Raw genomic sequence first — 19,328 nt, forward strand, 5'->3', positions numbered from 1 at the left:
GGCCTCCCAAAGTGCTGGGATTACAGGCGTGAGCCACCGTGACTGGCCCGGAGAATGGCTTTCTAATGGAAAACACAAAACTTCCTTCAGGTGAGCACCTAGATAAGCACGAGGAAGCTTAAAAACACTTAAAGCAGTTAAATTCACACTGGAATATCACCATACTCTCTTGAAGGGCCAATGCTATTATCTTGTATTTGGTTTAAAACCTTGAAAAATGACCTAATTTGGTATACACAGGATGAGTTACAACCACCATAGATTGATTTAAAATGTCTATTTTTTATAGGAATTTTTAAGTGGAGGTGGGACACTGCCAAACAGTAATACTGTCGCCCCATTAAGAAGTTGAAATGGGGCCAGGCATAGTGGCTCACGCCATAACCTCAGCACTTTTGGAGGCCAAGGCAGGAGGATCACCTGAGCTTAGGAGTTCAAGACCAGCCTGGCCAATGTGGCGAAACCCCGTCTCTACTAAAAACACAAAAACTAGCTGGGCGTGATGGTGGTGGGCACCTGTAATCCCAGCTGCTTGGGAGGCCGAGGCAGGAGAATCGCTTGAACCCGGGAGGTGGAGGTTGCAGTGAACCGAGATCGCACGGCTGCACTCCAGCCTAGGCAACAGAGTGAGACTCGGTCTAAAAAAAAAAAACAAACAAAAACCACACACACACACAAAACGAAGCTGAAATCGTCTAACTGCAGAGTGTAAAATTAGGCTGTCCATTAAAAAGAGAGTAAGCTAAATTTAATAATAGTCTTCAGAGACAGAAACACAACATGAGATAGGATAAGAACAAATGGTGCCTACTTTCAATAATTACAAAACAATGCCAAATATGTATATGTACAGTACATAACCTGGTCCAACGCTCACAAGAGGACCTCCGTTAACATTTAAAGAATGAAGTGACGCACACAGCAGGGGTTCTGATAGAAAAATATCAATGCACTGCTTTAGTTTTCTATTTCCTTATTTGTCAATTGCCATCATCCCAATGATGCACAAAATTAGCAGATTCTGCCAGTGTTTAAAATTCTGTCACTAATTGAATGAGTCATTAAGTTGGATGCCAGCCATTGCCCATTTGGTGGACTATAAAGGCATTGAAACTATTAAAGTGTTATCAGGTTAGCCTGATAAGTAAAAAGTTATACTTCAGCCTTATTTTTCAAGGGTAATTCTGAAAAATAATTTTAATAAACTAAGAAACCTAAGAAGAACAGTACCTTGTAGGTAAATTAAACACTGGTTTGAGGATGGCTTGAGGATATCAGATATGTAATAAGCATGCAGCCATTTCTGCCTCTGTAATCAAGGAAGATATTGCTGATCAATGAGAACTTGGAAATGGCTTCCAAGCCATTCTAGCACAGGTCTCAAAATAGATTTTATAAATCTATCAGAGCTGGCACTTGAGCTAAAAACTTCCTTTCCATCTGTGTTATAGATGTTTTAAACTATAAGCACCACTTCCCCTCTTACTAACTGTTGCCAGACACTGCCAGTTCATAGGGTAGAATCCACCAATAGGTATTTCAAGCCCTTTGAAATTAAATGAAATCACAAGAGTTGTTTGCCTACTGATACATACACACACTGAATGAGAATCAAACTTGAATCCATGTCTTGCAAAGACCTAAATCATCTGGCAGATCTAGCCAGTCTACCTCCTTGTCAGACCTGAAAATATGGTATTGGGAGAGCTTTCCATAAAACTTCACTAAAGTGTTTATTTTGCAATCAGACACTAGTTAGCAAGGAACAACTGCATGAGGTTTTCCAGGAATGTGCCACAAAATGTCCCCCATTTGCTCTCTATGTTGGCATGCGGTCACACATATTTAGGTTTCCAATCTCCCTTTCCATTAAAGTCTGTAGAAGAAGGTCTGCATCCAGGGAAGAGGTGATGGGATAGAAAAGGACACCATTAAGAAGTGTCCTTGTCTACATACCAATACTACAATAGAACACTCCGCAGTTCAGGGTGCCACTATTTGAGCCACAGTGTGACAGGAGGTCCTCTACATTTCATTTCAGGTCAGCTCTGCCAGTGTTTGGGATTTTCATTTGTTTTGGAAGGACAAATCCTTCTCCTTGTGACACAACTTACGGGAATAAATCCTTTAAATTGGCCGCAAGCAAAATAACTGGATCCTTTGGTTAAGAAGAAGAATTTTTCTGTCTTTTACTTTCACAATAAGAACATCTGAAGGTATGGTTTCTTGAGCATTGAGGCTCCAATAGGTGAGCTGACTATTTCAGTGCTACACAGGTAGGAATCACCTAAGCCAAGATTCCAATCTAAACCTATTCACTTCTGCATATTTCACCTTACCCAACCTAAATCTAAAGACAACACAGCACAGTACACCCTGAGGATAGCTGCTGCTCCACTCAACGCACAAAGGCTTATTAAAGCACGAGAGTGTAAGGTCAGAATGACCTTGCTGAGATATTTGAAGAGCCTCAACAGCCATGGGAGTGTAAAACCATGCTCAGAAATCATCTTGAAACACAAGATCTCAGAGCTGAAAGAGATCATTTAAAAAAACATCACTGACAACTTCCTATAAGTTGTCTTATCTAGAAGAGCGAGAACAGTCAGAGAGAAGAAAAGTTACATGTCAAGATCAAACAGGAAGTCAGGGCCAGACACAGGCTCAATCCTGGCCTCTTAATTCCAGTTCTATTCTCTTTTGGCTTCATTTCAGTGGCCCAGCTAAGTGAGCCAGTAAGGTACAATAGTGGGTTCTCCAGCAACTCTGGTCTCCGTGAAGGTGTACCACTTCCCTGAAAGTGAGGGGGAAATCTTGATGAGTCTCCAGGGGTTACTGGTGGCAGATGGGAATTACCATGAGGTCACGTGGATGTCCTTAAGGAGGCTAATGAACCTGTCCACCAAAGGCACACACAGCGGGCCCAGGATGTTGTCCCAGTTGGGCTGCATGTACTCGGAGGCTCGTCTCTGGGCATCACTCTCGCAGCAAAAATAATCAGCACACGGTGTCACGATGTATGGGATGAAATAATAATTTCCACTGGATGCCTGGAAAAAAGAAACAAAGATGTTCCAGAAAGTAACTGATGTGGAAGTGTAGGCTCTGGGCAGGTGGGGCCTGGTGGGACAGGCACGGAGAAAATACCTGAGGACGAAAACAATTCGTGCAATACGACTATGGATCTATTAGGCACAAAACAGGAAACCACTTGATTTCAAAAGCTCTACCGCATAGATATATGACAAAATTTGGTTTCAAATACTGATCTGTATGTATCTCTGAACTTCATTGGCAGAAATTTTAGGGTTTTAAATCTCAGAAATCACATTGTTTCATTATACATACCCAAAACCAGAGGGAACTTGAACCTCCTGATAAGCAAGGATTACAACGTGGCATATTGTTTTTCTTTCAGCATAGATGAAAAAGGCATATCATTTGATCATTTAACTATAGGTGAACTATTATAAACTTTGTGGAATAAAAATTTCTCTGTAGGAAGCATATATTCATTAATATAATGAGTCTCAGATCTTTTCTGCTTTTTGAGACAGGGTCTTGCACTGTCACCCAGACTGGAGTGCAGTGACGCAAACATGGCTCACTGCAGCCTCAACCTCCCAGGCTCAAGCAATCCTCCCACCTCAGCCTCCATAGTAGCTGGGACTACAAGTGTGTGCCACCATGCTCAGCTAATATTTCCATTATTTTGTAGAGATTGGGGTTTTGCCATGTTGCCCAGGCTGGTCTCAAACTCCTGGGCTCAAACAATCTGCCCACCTCAGCCTCCCAAAGTGCTGGGATTATAGGCTTGAGCCACCATATCTGGCCTAAATTTCATATTTTTACATGTCCTGAAATCATCATCTTATTTTGATATTTTCCAACCATTAAAACATGTAAAAAACCATTCTTAGCTCCCAGGACATACAAAAACAGGTGACGAGTCAACGTTGTCTTAGACAAAGCTTCTGATATTCTATTATCCCTGAAAATAGGGTTGGTTTTCTGAGAATACTTACATTCTGCTGCAATGCAGCAACTGGAGACCATCCTTGTGGGTACCAGCTATTGGCATTAAGCCTGTCAAAACACAAATACTGGCCAGGCATGGTGGCTCACGCCTGTAATCCCAGCACTTTGGAAGGCAGAGGCGGGTAGATCATTTGAGGTCAGGAGTTTGAGACCAGCCTGGCCAACATGGTGAAACCCCATCTCTACTTAAAAAAAAAAAAAAAAAAAAAATTAGCCAGGTGTGGTAGTACATGCCTGTAATCCCAGCTACTCAGGAGGCTGAGGCAGGAGAATCACTTGAACCCAGGAGGCAGAGGCTGCACTGAGCCGAGATTGCACCACTGCCCTCCAGCCTGGGCGACATAGCGAGACTACATCTTAAAACAAACAAACAAAAATACCAGTGTTGTAAGTAGAAAGGGTAAAAATTCAGGGGGGTATGTGTGTGTGATAAGTGGGGTAGCAGGCTCCTATCTACTTCTTCACAACCACTAGGAATTGCCTACCCCACAGGAACAAAGACCCTTTGCTCCCTATGGTACTTTTTTTTTTCTGAGACAAGGTCTTGCTCTGTCACCCAGGCTGCAGTGCAGTGGTGCAATCACAGCTCATTGCAGTCTCAAACTCCTGGGCTCAAGCTATCCTCCTGCCTCAGCCTCCCAAAGGGTTGGGATTACAGGTGTGAGCCACTGCACCTGGCCTTCTAATACTTTCAAGTTCTTAAAGAGACTCAAATCACTCAGCATTAAGGTTTTGGTAAATTAGAGATAAATTTCTCCCTCATCCAAGCCAAGAAAGCCACGTTCCTAGACTAAATTAAATGATATTTATATATTCAAAAGTTAAACTTTCTTTCTTTCACCTTGATATGGTTAGGCTTTGTGTACCTACCCAAATCTCATCTTGAATTGTAATCCCCGTAATCCCCATGTGTCAAGGTAGAAACCAGGTGGAGGCAACTGGATCATCATGGGCGGTTTCCCCCATGCTGTTCTAGTGATAGTGAGTGAGTTCTCAGGAGATCGGATGGTTTTATAAGGGGCTCTTCCCCCTTTGCTAGGCACTTCTCCTACCTGCCGCCTTGTGAAGAAGGTATCTTGCTCCCGCTCCCACTTCTGCCATGATTGTAAGTTTCCTGAGGCCTCCCCAGCCATGCTGAACTGTGAGTCAATTTAACCTGTTTCCTTTACAAATTACCCAGTCTTGGACAGTTCTTTATAGCAATATGAAAACAGACTAATACACACTTGAAATTGCTTGAGTTTATGGTCAAAGACTTCCTAGTTCAGAGGGAGAAAAGGGCTGTGTGGATCAGTGAGGTCTAGAAGGAAAAATACCTTTGAAGAAACGCAGTTTGTTATTTTCAAAAAGTTAAAGCTGGACTGGAAGTGTAAGGAGCTTCCCAGATCCCATCCCCAGAAAGACAACCATAACTGATGAAAATTCTTTTCAAACAGCCATTTAAAGCAAGCTTGTCCAACCGTGGCCCACGGACCACATATGGCCCAGGATAACTTTGAATGTGGCCCAACACAAATTTGTAAACTTTCTTAAAACATTTTGAGATTTACACACAAACTTTTTTTTTTAAATAGCTCATCAGCTATTGTTAGTGTATTTTACATGTGGCCCAAACAATTCTTCTTCCTCCAATGTGGCCCAGCAAAGCCAAAAGATTGAACACCCCTGATTTAAAGTCTCTACAAGTTGTCCTGAGGGCATGTAGCAAATGGAAAAACGTTTTATTCAAGAAAATCTAAATCTTGGTAGTAACAGTAAGATTCTGCAGCATTCGGGCCATAAACTGCTCCCCCATCCCCATCCCCAGCCCAGAGTGACTGAAGTTCTACTCTAAGTAGGTGTGGCCAATACAAAAGGGCTCCCTCTTGTCCCTGGTCCAGAGTCACTGTTTCTCCTTAGGAAGACCAGGCCACCAGCATTCTTATCCCTCACAGCCTGATATTGTAGAAGTTCTATTCCAGGCAAGTGTGGTCAAGATGACCAGGGCTCCCTTGCTTTACCCAGCCTACACCTGCAGGGTGGAAGCTCTACCCTAGGCAAAACAGGCCAAGAGACTGGGTGCAGTGGCTCACGCCTGTAATCCCAGCACTTGGGAGGCCGAGGTGGGTGGATCACGAGGTCAGAAGTTCGAGACCAGCCTGGTCAACATGGTGAAACCCCCTCTCTACTAAAAATACAAAAATTAGCCAGGCATGGTGGCGGGCACCTGTAATCCCAGCTACTTGGGAGGTTGAGGCAGGAAAATTGCTTAAAACTGGGAGGCAGAGGTTGCAGTGAGCCGAGATCACACCACTGCACGCCAGCCTGGGCAACAGAGCAAGACTCCATCTCAAAACAAAACAAAACAAAAACAAAGAAACAAACTAAAAACAGGCCAAGAATGCTGAAACTTGATTGTCCCTGCCCCAGCTCTCTCACAGAATGAAGGTTCCATGACAAGAGAGGCAAGCTGAGAAGACCAGAGGCTGTTGCCCCTACCCAGCACCCCACTCAGAGCAGGGTGTCACCCCAAGAGAAGCAGACTACTGTTTCCACTGCCATCTCCACAGCAGTGGTGCAGAGCTCTGCCCAGGGAAAAGGCAGGCTGTAAGAACTGCAGCTCTTCACAAGGAGAGCGACTTCATGCGGAATATGCCATGGGGAAGTTCAAGCTCATGAGTGCTGTACAAAACATCATGGAGATTTTGGCGGCTGACAATCAAGAGAAGGCTGGTAGCTCTATGACAGGAAAAAGTAAAGGGTAGACCACCTAGAAGTTTAACAGAGAACTGGGAAAGAGACAGCTAAGAGGAACCTTCCTGACGTCAGAGCAAGCCTCAGGGATTAGATTTAAGGACTATTCCTGCAAAACTTTAATTGTATCAAACTGTGGAACAATTATGCCTCAAGGTATTGTCAAAAACAACAGAACAATCAGCTAAGGAGGGAGACTAACAACTGAGTGTAATACCAGTTGTATAAGACCAATACAGAAGATTAGTCAGAAACTTAACAGGGAGATCAGGGAAACAGAAAAAGAGAGTCTAGCTGCAACTACTGTCATTCCTGGTGAGGATTTAAGAGTCAGAGTAACTGTGCACACACACAAGAGTGTGCCCTTTAAGAAGTGACATTAGAGGCTGCACATTGCAGAAAAATAGACTTCACTGATCTAGTCAAGTCATGAAACAAATAAACAAGTAAACAACAAAAAGAACATGCCCCAGAGGCAGAAGGCAGAAAGATCAGTATCTGAAGTTTCTACAATATCTTATCTGAAATGTCCAGTTTTCAACAAAAAACACAAAACATGCAGAGACAGGACAGTGTGATCCACATATGGGAAAAACAGTAGGCAATGCTAACTGCCTTTGAAAGGACCCAGATATTAAATGTAGCAGACAATGACTTGAAAGCAGATATTACAAATATGTTCGAACAACTAAGGTAAACCATACTTAAATAATTAAAGGAAGGTATTATGACAGTATCTCAAATACAGAAGATAAAGAAAAATTACAAAAAATTGGGGGGGGGGGGGGGGGTAAGAATTCTGAAGTTGAAAAGTACAACAGCCAAAATGAAAAATTCACTCAAGAGGCTCAACAGGCAATTTGAGTGGTAGAAGAAATTATCAGCAAACTTGAAGACAGATCAATAGAGATATGCAATCTGAAGAACAGAGAGAAAAAGAAAAAAATGAACAAAGTCCTAAAGGAACACAGGACAGCATTAAGTACACCAACATATGTGACACCTAATAGGAGTCCCAGAAGAAGAGGAGAGAAAGGAGCAGAAAAATACTCGAAGAAATAATTGCTGAAAAGTTCCCAAATATGATTTTTTTTTTGAGACAGAGTTTCATTCTTGTTGCCCAGGTTGGAGTGCAATGGCATGATCTTGGCTCACCACAACCTCCGTCTACCAGGTTCAAGTGATTCTCCTGCCTCAGCCTCCTGCATAGCTGGGATTACAGGCATGCACCACCACACCAGCTAATTTTGTATTTTTAGTAGAGACAGGTTTTCTCCATGTTGGTGAGGCTGGTCTTGAACTCCCGACCTCAGGTGATCCACCCACCTCGGTCTCCCAAATGCTGGAATTACAGGCATGAGCCACCGTGCCCGGCCCCAAATATGATTTTTTAAAAAAATTAAATCTACATATTCAAGAAGTCAAATGAACTCCAAGTGGGATAAAGGCAAAGAGGTCCACACCCAGACATGTCACAGTTAAAATTTTGAAAGATAAAGAGCGAAAATCCCGAAAGCAGCAAGAGGAAAATGTTTTGTCATATACGAGAAAATTCCAATCAGATTAATGTGACTTTTCATCAGAAACAATGAAGGCCATGGGATGACATATTCAAAGTGCTGAAAGAAAAAAAAAAGTCAACCAAGAATTTTATATCCACTAAAACTATCTTTCAAAAATGAAGATTAAATATGAACATTTTCAGATAAACAAAAACTGAGATAATGCTAGCAGACCCATCTTATAAAAATAGTAAAGGAATTTCTTCAGGCTGAAAGCAAATGACACCAGACAGTAATTCAAATTCACATGATAAAAAACAAAGAATACCAGTAAAGGTAGTTATGTATACAATCATAAAAGATAGGATAATTGCAAATTTCCTCTCCTTAACTGGTTTAAAAAGCAGCTGCAGAAAATTATGTATATAATCATGTGTTGTGGTTTATACAGATGTAATATATTTGAAAATAACAACAAAAGGATACTGGTAGGAACGGAACAAGGCTATATTGGAATAAGGAAATGACACCAAACGGTAGCTTGAATCCACAGGAACAAATGAAAAGTACCAGAAATGGTAAATAAAAAGGTTAATATAACTCTCTCTCTCCCCTACCTACATTCTCTTTTCTGTTTCGTTAAAAGACATAATACAAAAATACTTATAAACATTACAATTAAATAACCCTGAGCTTCTGTAACAGGTCGGTAAATTGAAGGTACAAGAATCTAATCTATTTGTAAAGAATTGTTATATGTCTTATAACTGTCTCCAAAACAAACATTTCTGCTGAAATCTTGACGTTATTCCCTTAGCAAACCTAGTCTTCCCAAATACTACAAAAGTAAACTTTGCCCCAGAGTTCTGATCAAATCCTAAATAATGAGGTGTGAAAAACTGGATTTTGACAAACGTGATATGTGCCATCACAAGTTCTTTGGTGAAAAAGAAATACTGTTCAAGAAGGCAGAGCAGTAGCAGCAGAGACTGATGAAGTCTACCCCCCAGTTAGCAGAGGATCTGATTCACAGAGCAAATGTTTAGTCCTAGTTAGAGAAAAATAAGGAGAAAGAAAAGAAATGCATGAACTCTGAAACCAGTTGAATGAGTTTAATGAACAGGACTGAGGAGACAGCAGGAATCTGGAGACTTGGGAAGGTAAAAATACTTCCCTTGAGAAAGTCTTCCAGAAAGTTTAAGAAATCTGACAGAAATTGGGATTAACGACTACATTTTAAAAAGGAATTAATAGACTTCCAAATGAAAGCATAAGATCTTAAGTACAGTACTTTTGTTCTAGACCTAAACATCTTCAAGTGATGGAACACATTCAGACTCTTGTTGGTCAAGAGACCAGAAATTAAAAATAAAAACAACGATTAACATAACACATGCTCAATAGCAAACTAGGATCAGCTATTTGTAGCTGTTACATTTATAAGTGGAAACATCTCAAGAATCCAGCTCATTAAAACATTTAACAAAGGCAGTTTAGTTCCCTACATAAAGAGGTATTTGAACCAGTATGCTAACCACATTAATATGTAAACTCTTATTCTAAACACTCTCCAAATATTTCCAAAAGGGTGGTTCTGATATAGTAAGTGAGGTCAGAGGCCCAAGGAAAAGTCACTCGTCTCTGACAGTGTGGGGATAGGAAGCAGAAGAATTTTTCCTCTAAAGGTTTTGGTTCCTGACCTAGCAATTGGCATTTCCAGAACTACTACCATCTACAAATATCACCACCATGAAAAGACTGTCCTATGTCATCACTCAGATTAAATAATAGGTGCTTTTAATAAGCACTCATTACAAAAGCTTAATTATATAGTCTTAAGTGTCATAATTTTAAATGCCTGCCTAATACCTGTATTTACCATCTGGTAACTATATATAGGATACTTAACCATTCTTCTATTGCCTAACTTTCAGTTTGTTTTGAAATTTCCTTACTGTAAGCGTCACTGAGATGAACATCTTTGCATATGGCATCTTTGTACTGTGGTCTTTTCCCAAGGATATCTTCCCAGGAGTAAAATTACTAGAACAAATTTAAGGTTATTAATATATGTTGACCAAACTGTTGTCAGAAAGGATGGAGCAATGTACACTCCCACCCACAGTGCATAAGGACATGGTAATTTATTCATCCTTTCAGCAGAACTGGATAGTGTTGTTTTTCACATTTGTGAAGTGTGGTGAACAAGAAATACTTTATCAATATAGAAACAAAGTATCATCTCAACTCAAGCGCAGCAATGTAGTGAAGAATTCAGAGGGCCAAGGATTGAATTCCAGCTCCATCCTATCCCTAAATGGATGACCCTGAAAAATGTACTCACCTATCTAAACCTCAGTTTTCTCATCTTTAAGAGGGAGATAATAATAGTGTCAGCCTCATTAGACAATAGAGGCTTAATCACGGCCATTTTTTTTTTTTTTGCACAAATATTCTCTATGTGCAATAGTTCTAGAAGGGACTAGGAGTTCTAAACCTGAGATCCAGTCATTCTTGCGGGGGCTGGCGGAGGGTGGTCTGTGAACTTGAAAGAGAAAAAAAAAGTTGTGGTCTGTGAACTTTGTCATCATTTGCCCTCAACTGAAACATAACATTTCCCTCACTTAGGAATGTAGGTAACATACCCCAGTAGTAGTAGACTTGAGACTTAAGACTTTGTTGGTAACAGGAGTCACAGACTTTTTCATATCACATTACAGTTCCTGCAGAGATTTCAAAATAACTTTTATACCCATCACTACTCCAAGTATTATGACAGTTTTTAAGATCTGCTGTTTGATCTCAAAGACGTTAGTAAAGAAGCACGTAATTATAATTTTAGAATATTTTGATAACTGTATTTTGATATGAAGGGTCTCCTTTGTAATTCCTTGTATTTAAACACTTTAAACCAGTGATCCCCAACGTTTTTGGTACCAGGGGCTGGTTTCATGGAAGACAATTTTTCCATGGACCAGGTGGGCAGGGGTTGGGGATGGTTTCAGGATGATTCAAATGCATTACATTTATTGTGCACTTTATTTCTATTATTATTACATTGTAATATATAATGAAATAATTATACAACTCACTGTAAAGTAGAATCAATGGGAGCCCTGAGATTGTTTTCCTACAACTAGACGGTCACATCTGGGAGTGATGGGACACAATGAGAGATCATCAGGCATGAGTTTCTCATAAGGAGCACACAAACGAGATCCCTCACATGTGTAGTTCACAATAGGGTTTGTGCTCCTATGAGAATCTAATGGCGCTGCTCATCAGACAGGAGGTAGCGTTCAGGCGGTAATGCGAGCAATCGGGGAGCAGCTATAAATACAGATGGAGCTTTGCTCGCTCGCTGCTCACCTCCTGCTGTGTGGCCCGGTTGGTGGCCCAGGGGTTGAGGACCTCTGTTTAAAACATATTCTGAGAAGGGCCCATAGGCTCCTCCAGACTGGCAAAGGGGTCCTGTGACCCCTAGAAGGCTAAAAACCCCCAATCGTGACTCTTAGATGCTTCACGTAGAACATCCTAACTGCAGGCCTAAAATGTCGGAGTTCCTTCAGTGGGCTGCACATATAAAGCTCTCCATGAATAAACAGCACAAGGCCCATCTGCAAACAGCTTCCTAGATTCTTCAGGACAGCCCAGGAGGAGAGCATATCAGAGCCTCCACTCAACTGTCCATTGGTTTCAATCACGGCCACTAACTAAGGACACCTAGGATTTGCTCCTCACCTGGCTCCTCTGCAGCTGGAATATTAAAACAAATGAAGCTACGCAATACCTGTGGACTATGTATGCTAATGGCAAACTACTAAAAAATTCCAAGGTTCAATAGATAAAGTAGCCTTGGGGTTGGCTATACTTTCCCTCTTTTCCGCAGGCGCCCCATGCAAGGCATCCAAAGGTCCAAGAAGGCCAAGAAAGATATCCAAGCCAAGGTCCCTCATTACACCAGCACTTATTTTTATTTATGGCTCACAGCAGGTGGCAAAGCTGGTCAACAGCAGCACAGGGTTTATAAATTAATTCTTTGGAGCAAATATGATATGTCTGAATTTGTACCAGCCAACTTCATAATGAGACTTGTGGCTTGACCTTCCAGAAAACATTTCTTATAATGATACAAACATTTAATCAGTCAACAAATAGCCAAGTGAGAAGAGGGAAATAAAGTATCTAAGGCAGATGGAAAGCCACTTAATGCTACACAAGATGAACTGATTCCTGAGCACTTTCAGAAGAATGTGCATCTCAATTGCTGGCACAATATGGTACTTCGGACCTTATATCTTGTAACACAAGTAGGTCACAAATACTTAGTGAAAACCACAACTGAAAAACCACAGAAGACTGTTCCCAAGAAAATTTAGGGAGCAAATGAACAAATATGGGGCAATAGATTTTTTATATTATTTCATGTGACCAGGTATGACAAAGTTAATTTATTACAGAAGAAAATCCAAGTTGACACAACTCCAAAAAACACAAGCTTTAGGCTCAACAGATATAATTATTTGTCTAGCCAGTTAGATACATACATATATCCATTGTCCAGAAAAATGCAGTGGTTTTCTTTTTAGATCAATGCAAACAGCATTCTACATTAGTCCTTTTCTGGTCATAAGAGGAAAAAAATATTCAAAAACTGTATAACAATTTCAACGGGATAATCAGGATACGGTGCTGCTTAAAAGTAAATGAAGATATCCCTGCTGGAAACGTGCCATGGAGTGCTAACTAAGCTGTTGCGACAGTTGATTTACTTTGTTTACACAACTGAATGGCCATCACAAAGTCACAGGATTATTTCAGAGCTGGCACAAATCTCAAAAGTCACCTCATTAAAATCATCTCATTTAACAGAAGAAGAAACCAAGACCCAGCAGGTTAACCAACCGGCCTACAGATGACCAAGGAGCCAGATAATCTCAGGCCCTACTCCTGTCCTCCCAGGATTCTAGTCATTAACTGTAACTTCTGCTTAATTCTGAAATATCCTGAAATAAAGCTGCACAAACAGCTCAACATAAGTGAGTGAATGGCGAATTCTATGGTCTGTGAATTATGTCTTGATTTAAAGAAAATAGATGGGTGCCATGGATATGAAACACATATCCAGTTGGTAGGTAGAATTAAATATGAATAATTTGGTTCTGACATTGGCCCTGTGAAATCTGACATTACCCCTATGATATTCAAGAGGTGCAGAGAAAAGTTACCCAGCGTACTCCAATTGAAGAGAACACACAGGAGCAAGACCACAGGCAGGAACAACAACATAAAGACAAAAGACTAACAACCCAGGATGAGGGAGAAACAAGAGAACATACACAAATAAAGTAAATATGCAAAGGGGCTGGGCATGGTGGCTCATGCCTGGCACTTTGGGAGGCCAAGGTGGGCAGATCATCTGAGCTCAGGAGTTCGAGACCAGCCTAGCCAACATGGTGAAACCTCGTCTCTACTAAAAATACAAAAATTAGCCGGGTGTGGTGGCACATGCCTATAGTCCCAGCTACTTGGGAGACTGAGGCAGGAGAATTGCTTGAACCTGGGAGGTGGAGGTTGCAGTGAGCCAAGATCATGCCACTGCACTCCAGCCTGGGCAACAGAGCAAGACTGTTAGAACGAAAAAAAGAAGAAAAGAAGGAGAAAAGAAAAGAAAAAGGAATGAAGGAAGAAAAGAAGGAGACGGAGAGAGAAAGAGGGAGGGAGGGATGGGGGGGGAGGAAGAGAGGGAAGGAGGAGGGGAGGGGGGGGGGGGAGAGAGGGAGGGAGGAGGGGAGAGGGAGGAGGGGAGAGGGAGGAGGGGAGGGGGAGGGGGGGGGGGAGAGAGGGAGGGAGGAGGGGGAGGGGGAGAGAGGGAGGGAGGGGGGGAGGGAGGGGGAGAGAGGGGGGGGGAGAGAGGGAGGGGGAGAGAGGGAGGGGGAGAGAGGGAGGGGGAGAGAGGGAGGGAGGGGGGGAGGGAGGGGGGAGGAGGGGGGGGGGAGAGGGAGGGGGGGAGGGGGAGAGAGGGAGGGGGGAGAGAGAGGGAGGGGGAGAGAGGGGGGAGGGGGGAGAGAGGGAGGGGGAGAGAGGGGGGGGGGAGGGAGGGAAGGGGGAGGGAGGGGGAGAGAGGGAAGGGGGAGAGAGGGGGGAGAGAGAGGGAAGGGGGGGAGGGGGGAGGGGAGGGGGGAGGGAGAGAGGGGGAGGGAGAGAGGGAGAGAGAGAGGGGGAGGGGGAGAGAGGGAGAGAGGGAGGGGGGGGGAGGGGGGGGGGAGAGGGAGAGAGGGAGGGGGGGGGGGGGGGGGGGAGGGGAGAGGGGGGGGGGGGGGGGGGGGGGGGGGGAGGGGGAGGGGGGGGGGGGGGGGAACAGGGGAGAGGGGGGGGGGGGGGGAAGGGGGGGGGAGGGGGGGGGGGAGGGGGAGAGAGGGGGGGGGGGAGGGGAGGGGGAGGGGAGGGGGGGGGGAGGGGGAGGGAGAGACGGAGAGGGGGGGGGGGAAGGGGAGGGAGAGGGGGGGGAGGGGGAGGGGGGAGGGGGAGGGGAGGGAGGGGGGGGGGGGGAGGGGGGGGGGAGAAGGAAGGGGGGGAGGGGAGGGAGGGGAGGGGAGGGAGGGGGGAGGGAGAGAGAGGAGAGGGAGGGAGGGAGGGGGGAGAGAGGGGGGAGGGAGGGAGGGGGAGAAGGAGGGGGGGGGAGGGGGGGGGGAAGGGGGGAGGGGGGGGGGGGAGGGAGAGAGGGAGGGAAGGGGGGGGAGAGGGGGAGGAGGGGGAGACAGGGAGAGAGAGGGAGGGGGAGGGGAGAGGGAGAGAGGGAGGGGAAGGGGAGGGGGAGAAGGAGAGGGAGAGAGGGAGGGAGGGGGGGGAGGAGGAGAAGGAGGGGAGAGAGGGAGGGGGGGGAGGGGGGGAAGGAGGGGGGAGGAAGGGGGGGGAAGGAGGGGGAGACAGGGGGAGAGGGAGGGAGGGGGGGGGGGAAGGAGGGGAGGAGAGGGAGGGAGGGAGGGAGAGAACGAGAGGGAGAGAGGGGGGAGGGGGGGAGGGGGGGAACGAGAGGGGGGAGGGGGGGAGAACGAGAGGGAGAGAGGGGGAGAATGGGAGGGGAGAGGGGGAGGGAGGGAGGGGGAAAGGGAGGGAGGGGGAAAGAGGGGGGGGGGAGGGGAAAGGGAGGGGGGGAGGAGAATGAGAGGGAGGGAGGGGGAGAGAGAGGGGGAGGAGGAGGGGGGAGGAGAGGGGGGGGGGAGAGGGGGGGGGGAGTGAGAGGAAGAGAGGGAGGGGGGGAGAGGAAGGGGGAGAGGGGGGGAGGGAAGGGGGAGAGGAAGGGGGGAGGGGGGAGAGGGAGGGGAGGGGAGAGGAGGGGGAGAGGGGGGGGGGAGGGGGGGGGGGGGGAGGGGGGGGAGAGGGGGGGGGGGGGGGGGAGGGAGGGGAGGGGGGAGAGGGGGGGGGGGAGAGAGAGGGGGGGGGGGGGAGAGAGAGAGAGGGTGGGAAGGAGGAGGAGAGAGGAGGAGAGAGGAGGAGGGAGGGAGGGACAGAGAAAGAACAAACGGAGATTTTTACATAATTCATGTTCTGTGTGTAAAATAAAATTCTCCCTATTATGAGATGTAGCTTTCTTGTTTGAAATTGAGTCTTTGCTAATAAAAGCACTAGAAATCTTGATTTGGAACTCAGAAAATCCAAAGGATACAGAAAAGAGAAAAGAAACTTAATCGTCTTTCTACCAAAGTGTCCCTAAGCAATCCATATCATTTTTTATCATTTTGAGTCCTAAGCCACAGGAAACTGAAGACCTGAGAAAGTCAAGAGGAAAAAACAGGAGAAATTGTTACCCTGACCTCAAGACCTACACATGTTCCTAAGCCAGAGGAAAGACTTCCAGTATTGAAGACAAGGTCCCCAATATTGCCAGTGTCTGTTTCTCAAAGAATTTCTAATTTATTTGGATTATAAAGACAACCATTTTAATGGGAACAATGAGTTTCTCTTAAATCTCACTGGCTTTCCAGAAAAAAAAAAATCACCTAAACCAGAGGTCAAGAACCAGATTAATTTTTTAATAACGTGTTTTTTAATAAGGTGTTTTTTTTTTTTTTTTTTTAAAATAACGTGATCCTAGCTTGGAAATTTAACTCTGCTTTTTAAAAAAACAACTGTGAACTCTGGCTTTAGGACATGACAAATGAAAATAAGGTCCAATGTACTTTTCACAATTCCTTCTGCAAGAGTTGGGTAGAACACCTTGTTTTCTCCCAGTAATTCTCCTGGGGGACAGAGAAGGTGCATATCTCCATGGTGCCTCTCTAGCAAGGCTATGCACAGCTTTCAGGTAATTTACCCACCAATTCAGTGGAAAAAATTATTGCAGTGCCTCTAAGCCTTGGAAATGTATTTCTTAGTCTTGGGGTATACGTGACACACATACGTACACACATTTCTCAAATGAAATAATAATAACGTGGTGGATACTCAGGTATACCACCCAGAACCCCCCTACCCAACTTCAAGGAAGGATGTGTTGCCCCAGTTGTTGGGAGTTCTCTAGGAAGCAGCCCCTTACTGTTAGTCCCTTCTGAACTGCCTCGGTTCCAGAGAGCATCTCATCCAAGCTACCTTCCTAGTGATGAAGGACAAATGGAGGAACATAGAGGCCTGGCCATTTCATCCCAACCCAAGACAACTCAGAAAGGCCATTTCAGCTCCAGACCTTCCTCCCAAGGTGGTCAGCCAAAGCTGTCATTGAGCCTGCATCTCAGCTGCATGTCTCCCTCTGGCCAGTCCCGCTTCATTTACTCCCCTTCTCCAGCAGCCATCCCAAAGGCATCCCTTAATAAACCTCCTGTACCCTAAACTCAGACTCAGTGTCTGGGAAATCAAGCTGCAAAATAAGATGTAAGTATAAAGGTATGATTATGTACACTAGTGGCAAAGTACTAGGAAGTTCCAAGGTTAAACAGATAAAGTAGCCTTGGGGTTGGCTGTATTTTCTTCACTCTTTTACTTTCATAAAGACTCAGCCTTGATCTGTCGCCATATAAACATGTTTTCTAAAGTGATAAACTGCAGAAAGTGGCTAGCTCTGTCATCTCCAAAGCAGCATAAAATAGTATAAGAATTAAAATGGATGAAAATACAGGAAAAACCAGAAGTCATCTGCATAGAACTCTGACCAAAAAGTCGATTACCATTTTCAACTCAATCAAATACTGAAATATGAAGTGAAATGTAGTGTTCTAGATTTTTGTGACAGGAATTTTTTTAAAGTCAATCCTGAAAAGGAAATTAAGAAAACAATTCCATTCACAAGAGTAACCAAAAGAATAAAATGCACAGGAGTAAGTGTAACCAAGAAAGTGAAAGACTTGTACACAGAAAACTACAAAATATTGCTGAAATAAGAGAAGACCTAAATAAATGGAAAGACATCCCACATTCATGGATTAGTAGACTTAAAACTGTTAAGATGTCAATACCAGCCAAGCAATCTACAGATACAATGCAATCCTTATCAATATTGGCTTATAGCTTTTTTTTTTTCCCCCAGAAACGGAAAAGCTGATCCTCAAATTCATATGGAACTTCAAGGGGCCCCAAATGGCCAAAATAATGTTGAAAAAGAACAAAGTTAGAGGATTCACACTTCCCAATTTCAAAAATTACTATAAAGCTATAGTAATCAAAATAGTGCAGACTGCAGTGAGGTGTGGTTGCACTACCGCACCCCAGCTGGGGTGACAGAGTAAGACCCTGTCTCAAAACAAAACAAAAAACAAAGAAAAATAAATTTTTAAAAAAGGGCTGGGTGCAGGTCAGGCGCCGGTGGCTTGTGCCTGTAATTCCAGCACTTTGGGAGGCCAACGCAGGTGGATCACCCGAGGTCAGGAGTTCAAGACCAGCCTGGCCAACACTGCGAAACCCTGTCTCTACTAAAAAAAAAAAAAAAAAATTAGCCGTGCGTGGTAGCGGGCACCTATGATCCCAGCTACTCGTGAGGCTGAGGCAGGAGAACTGCTTGAACCTGGGAGGCAGAGGTTGCAGTGAGCGGAGATCACGCCATTGCGCTCCAGCCTGGGTGACAGAGTGAGACCCTGCCTCAAAAAAAAAAAAAAAAAAAAAGTTTTAAACCAGTGTGGTATTAGCATAAGAGTAGACGCATATCAATGGACTATAATTAAGAGTCCAAAAATAAACCCTTACGTATACAGTCAATTGATTTTGATGAGGGTGGCAAGACGATTCAAAGATGACAAGATAGTTTTGTGTGTGTGTGTGTGTGTGTGTGTTTTAAAGAAACAGTGCGGGGACAACTAGGGATCCAAATGTGAAAGAATGAAGTTGGACATCTACCTCACACCAGACACAAAAATTAACTCAAAATGGATCAGAGACCTAAATGTAAGAGCTAAAACTATAAAACTTTTAAAAGAAAACATAGGAGTCATACTTCATGACCTTGGTTTGGGCTAAGAGTTCACAGATACACCAAAAGCACGATCCATAAAAGAAATAATTGATAAAACCTCTAATAAGGGTCTTGCTTCCAGAATGTATACTCTTACACAGCTTCGTAGTAAGAACACAGCCCAATTTTAAATGGGCAAAAGATTTGAATAGACATTTCACCAAAGTAGACTATGAATGACTAATCAGCACATGAAAAGATGCTCAACGTTATTAGCCACTAGGGAAATGCAAACTAAAAGCACACTCAGGTATCAGTTCATACTAGAACGCCTACAATAAAAAGACAGATGATACCAAGTATTGGCAAGGATGTGAAGATACTGGACCTCTCAGTGCTAGTGGAAATGTAAAATGGTGCAGCCACTTTGGAATTATTTTGACAGTTTCTTAAGAAATTAAAGGTATATTTACCAGCCAGGCATGGTGGCTCACACCTATAATCCCAGCACTTTGGGAGGCTGAGGCAGGCGGACCACTTGAGCTCAGGAGTTTGAGACCAGCCTGGCCAACATGGTGAAACCCTGTCCCTACTAAAAAAAAAAAAAAAAAAAAAAAAAAATTAGCTGGTCGTGGTGGCACATGCCTATAGTCCCAGGTACTCGGGAGGCTGAG

At 44.1% G+C, this 19,328-nt stretch overlaps 1 protein-coding gene across 1 annotated transcript in view; it reads right to left on the reverse strand.

Moving 5' to 3' along the window:
• MAP3K15 (mitogen-activated protein kinase kinase kinase 15) overlaps positions 1-19,328 on the reverse strand; it is a 150,374-nt gene that overhangs the window by 99,392 nt on the left and 31,654 nt on the right. The window contains exon 4 of the mRNA XM_050776619.1: positions 2,857-3,050. Coding sequence (XP_050632576.1) covers positions 2,857-3,050 — 194 coding nt within the window. The remainder of the gene's footprint in view (positions 1-2,856; positions 3,051-19,328) is intronic.

Source organism: Macaca thibetana, chromosome X, assembly GCF_024542745.1.
Source record: "Macaca thibetana thibetana isolate TM-01 chromosome X, ASM2454274v1, whole genome shotgun sequence".
NCBI lineage: Eukaryota > Metazoa > Chordata > Mammalia > Primates > Cercopithecidae > Macaca > Macaca thibetana.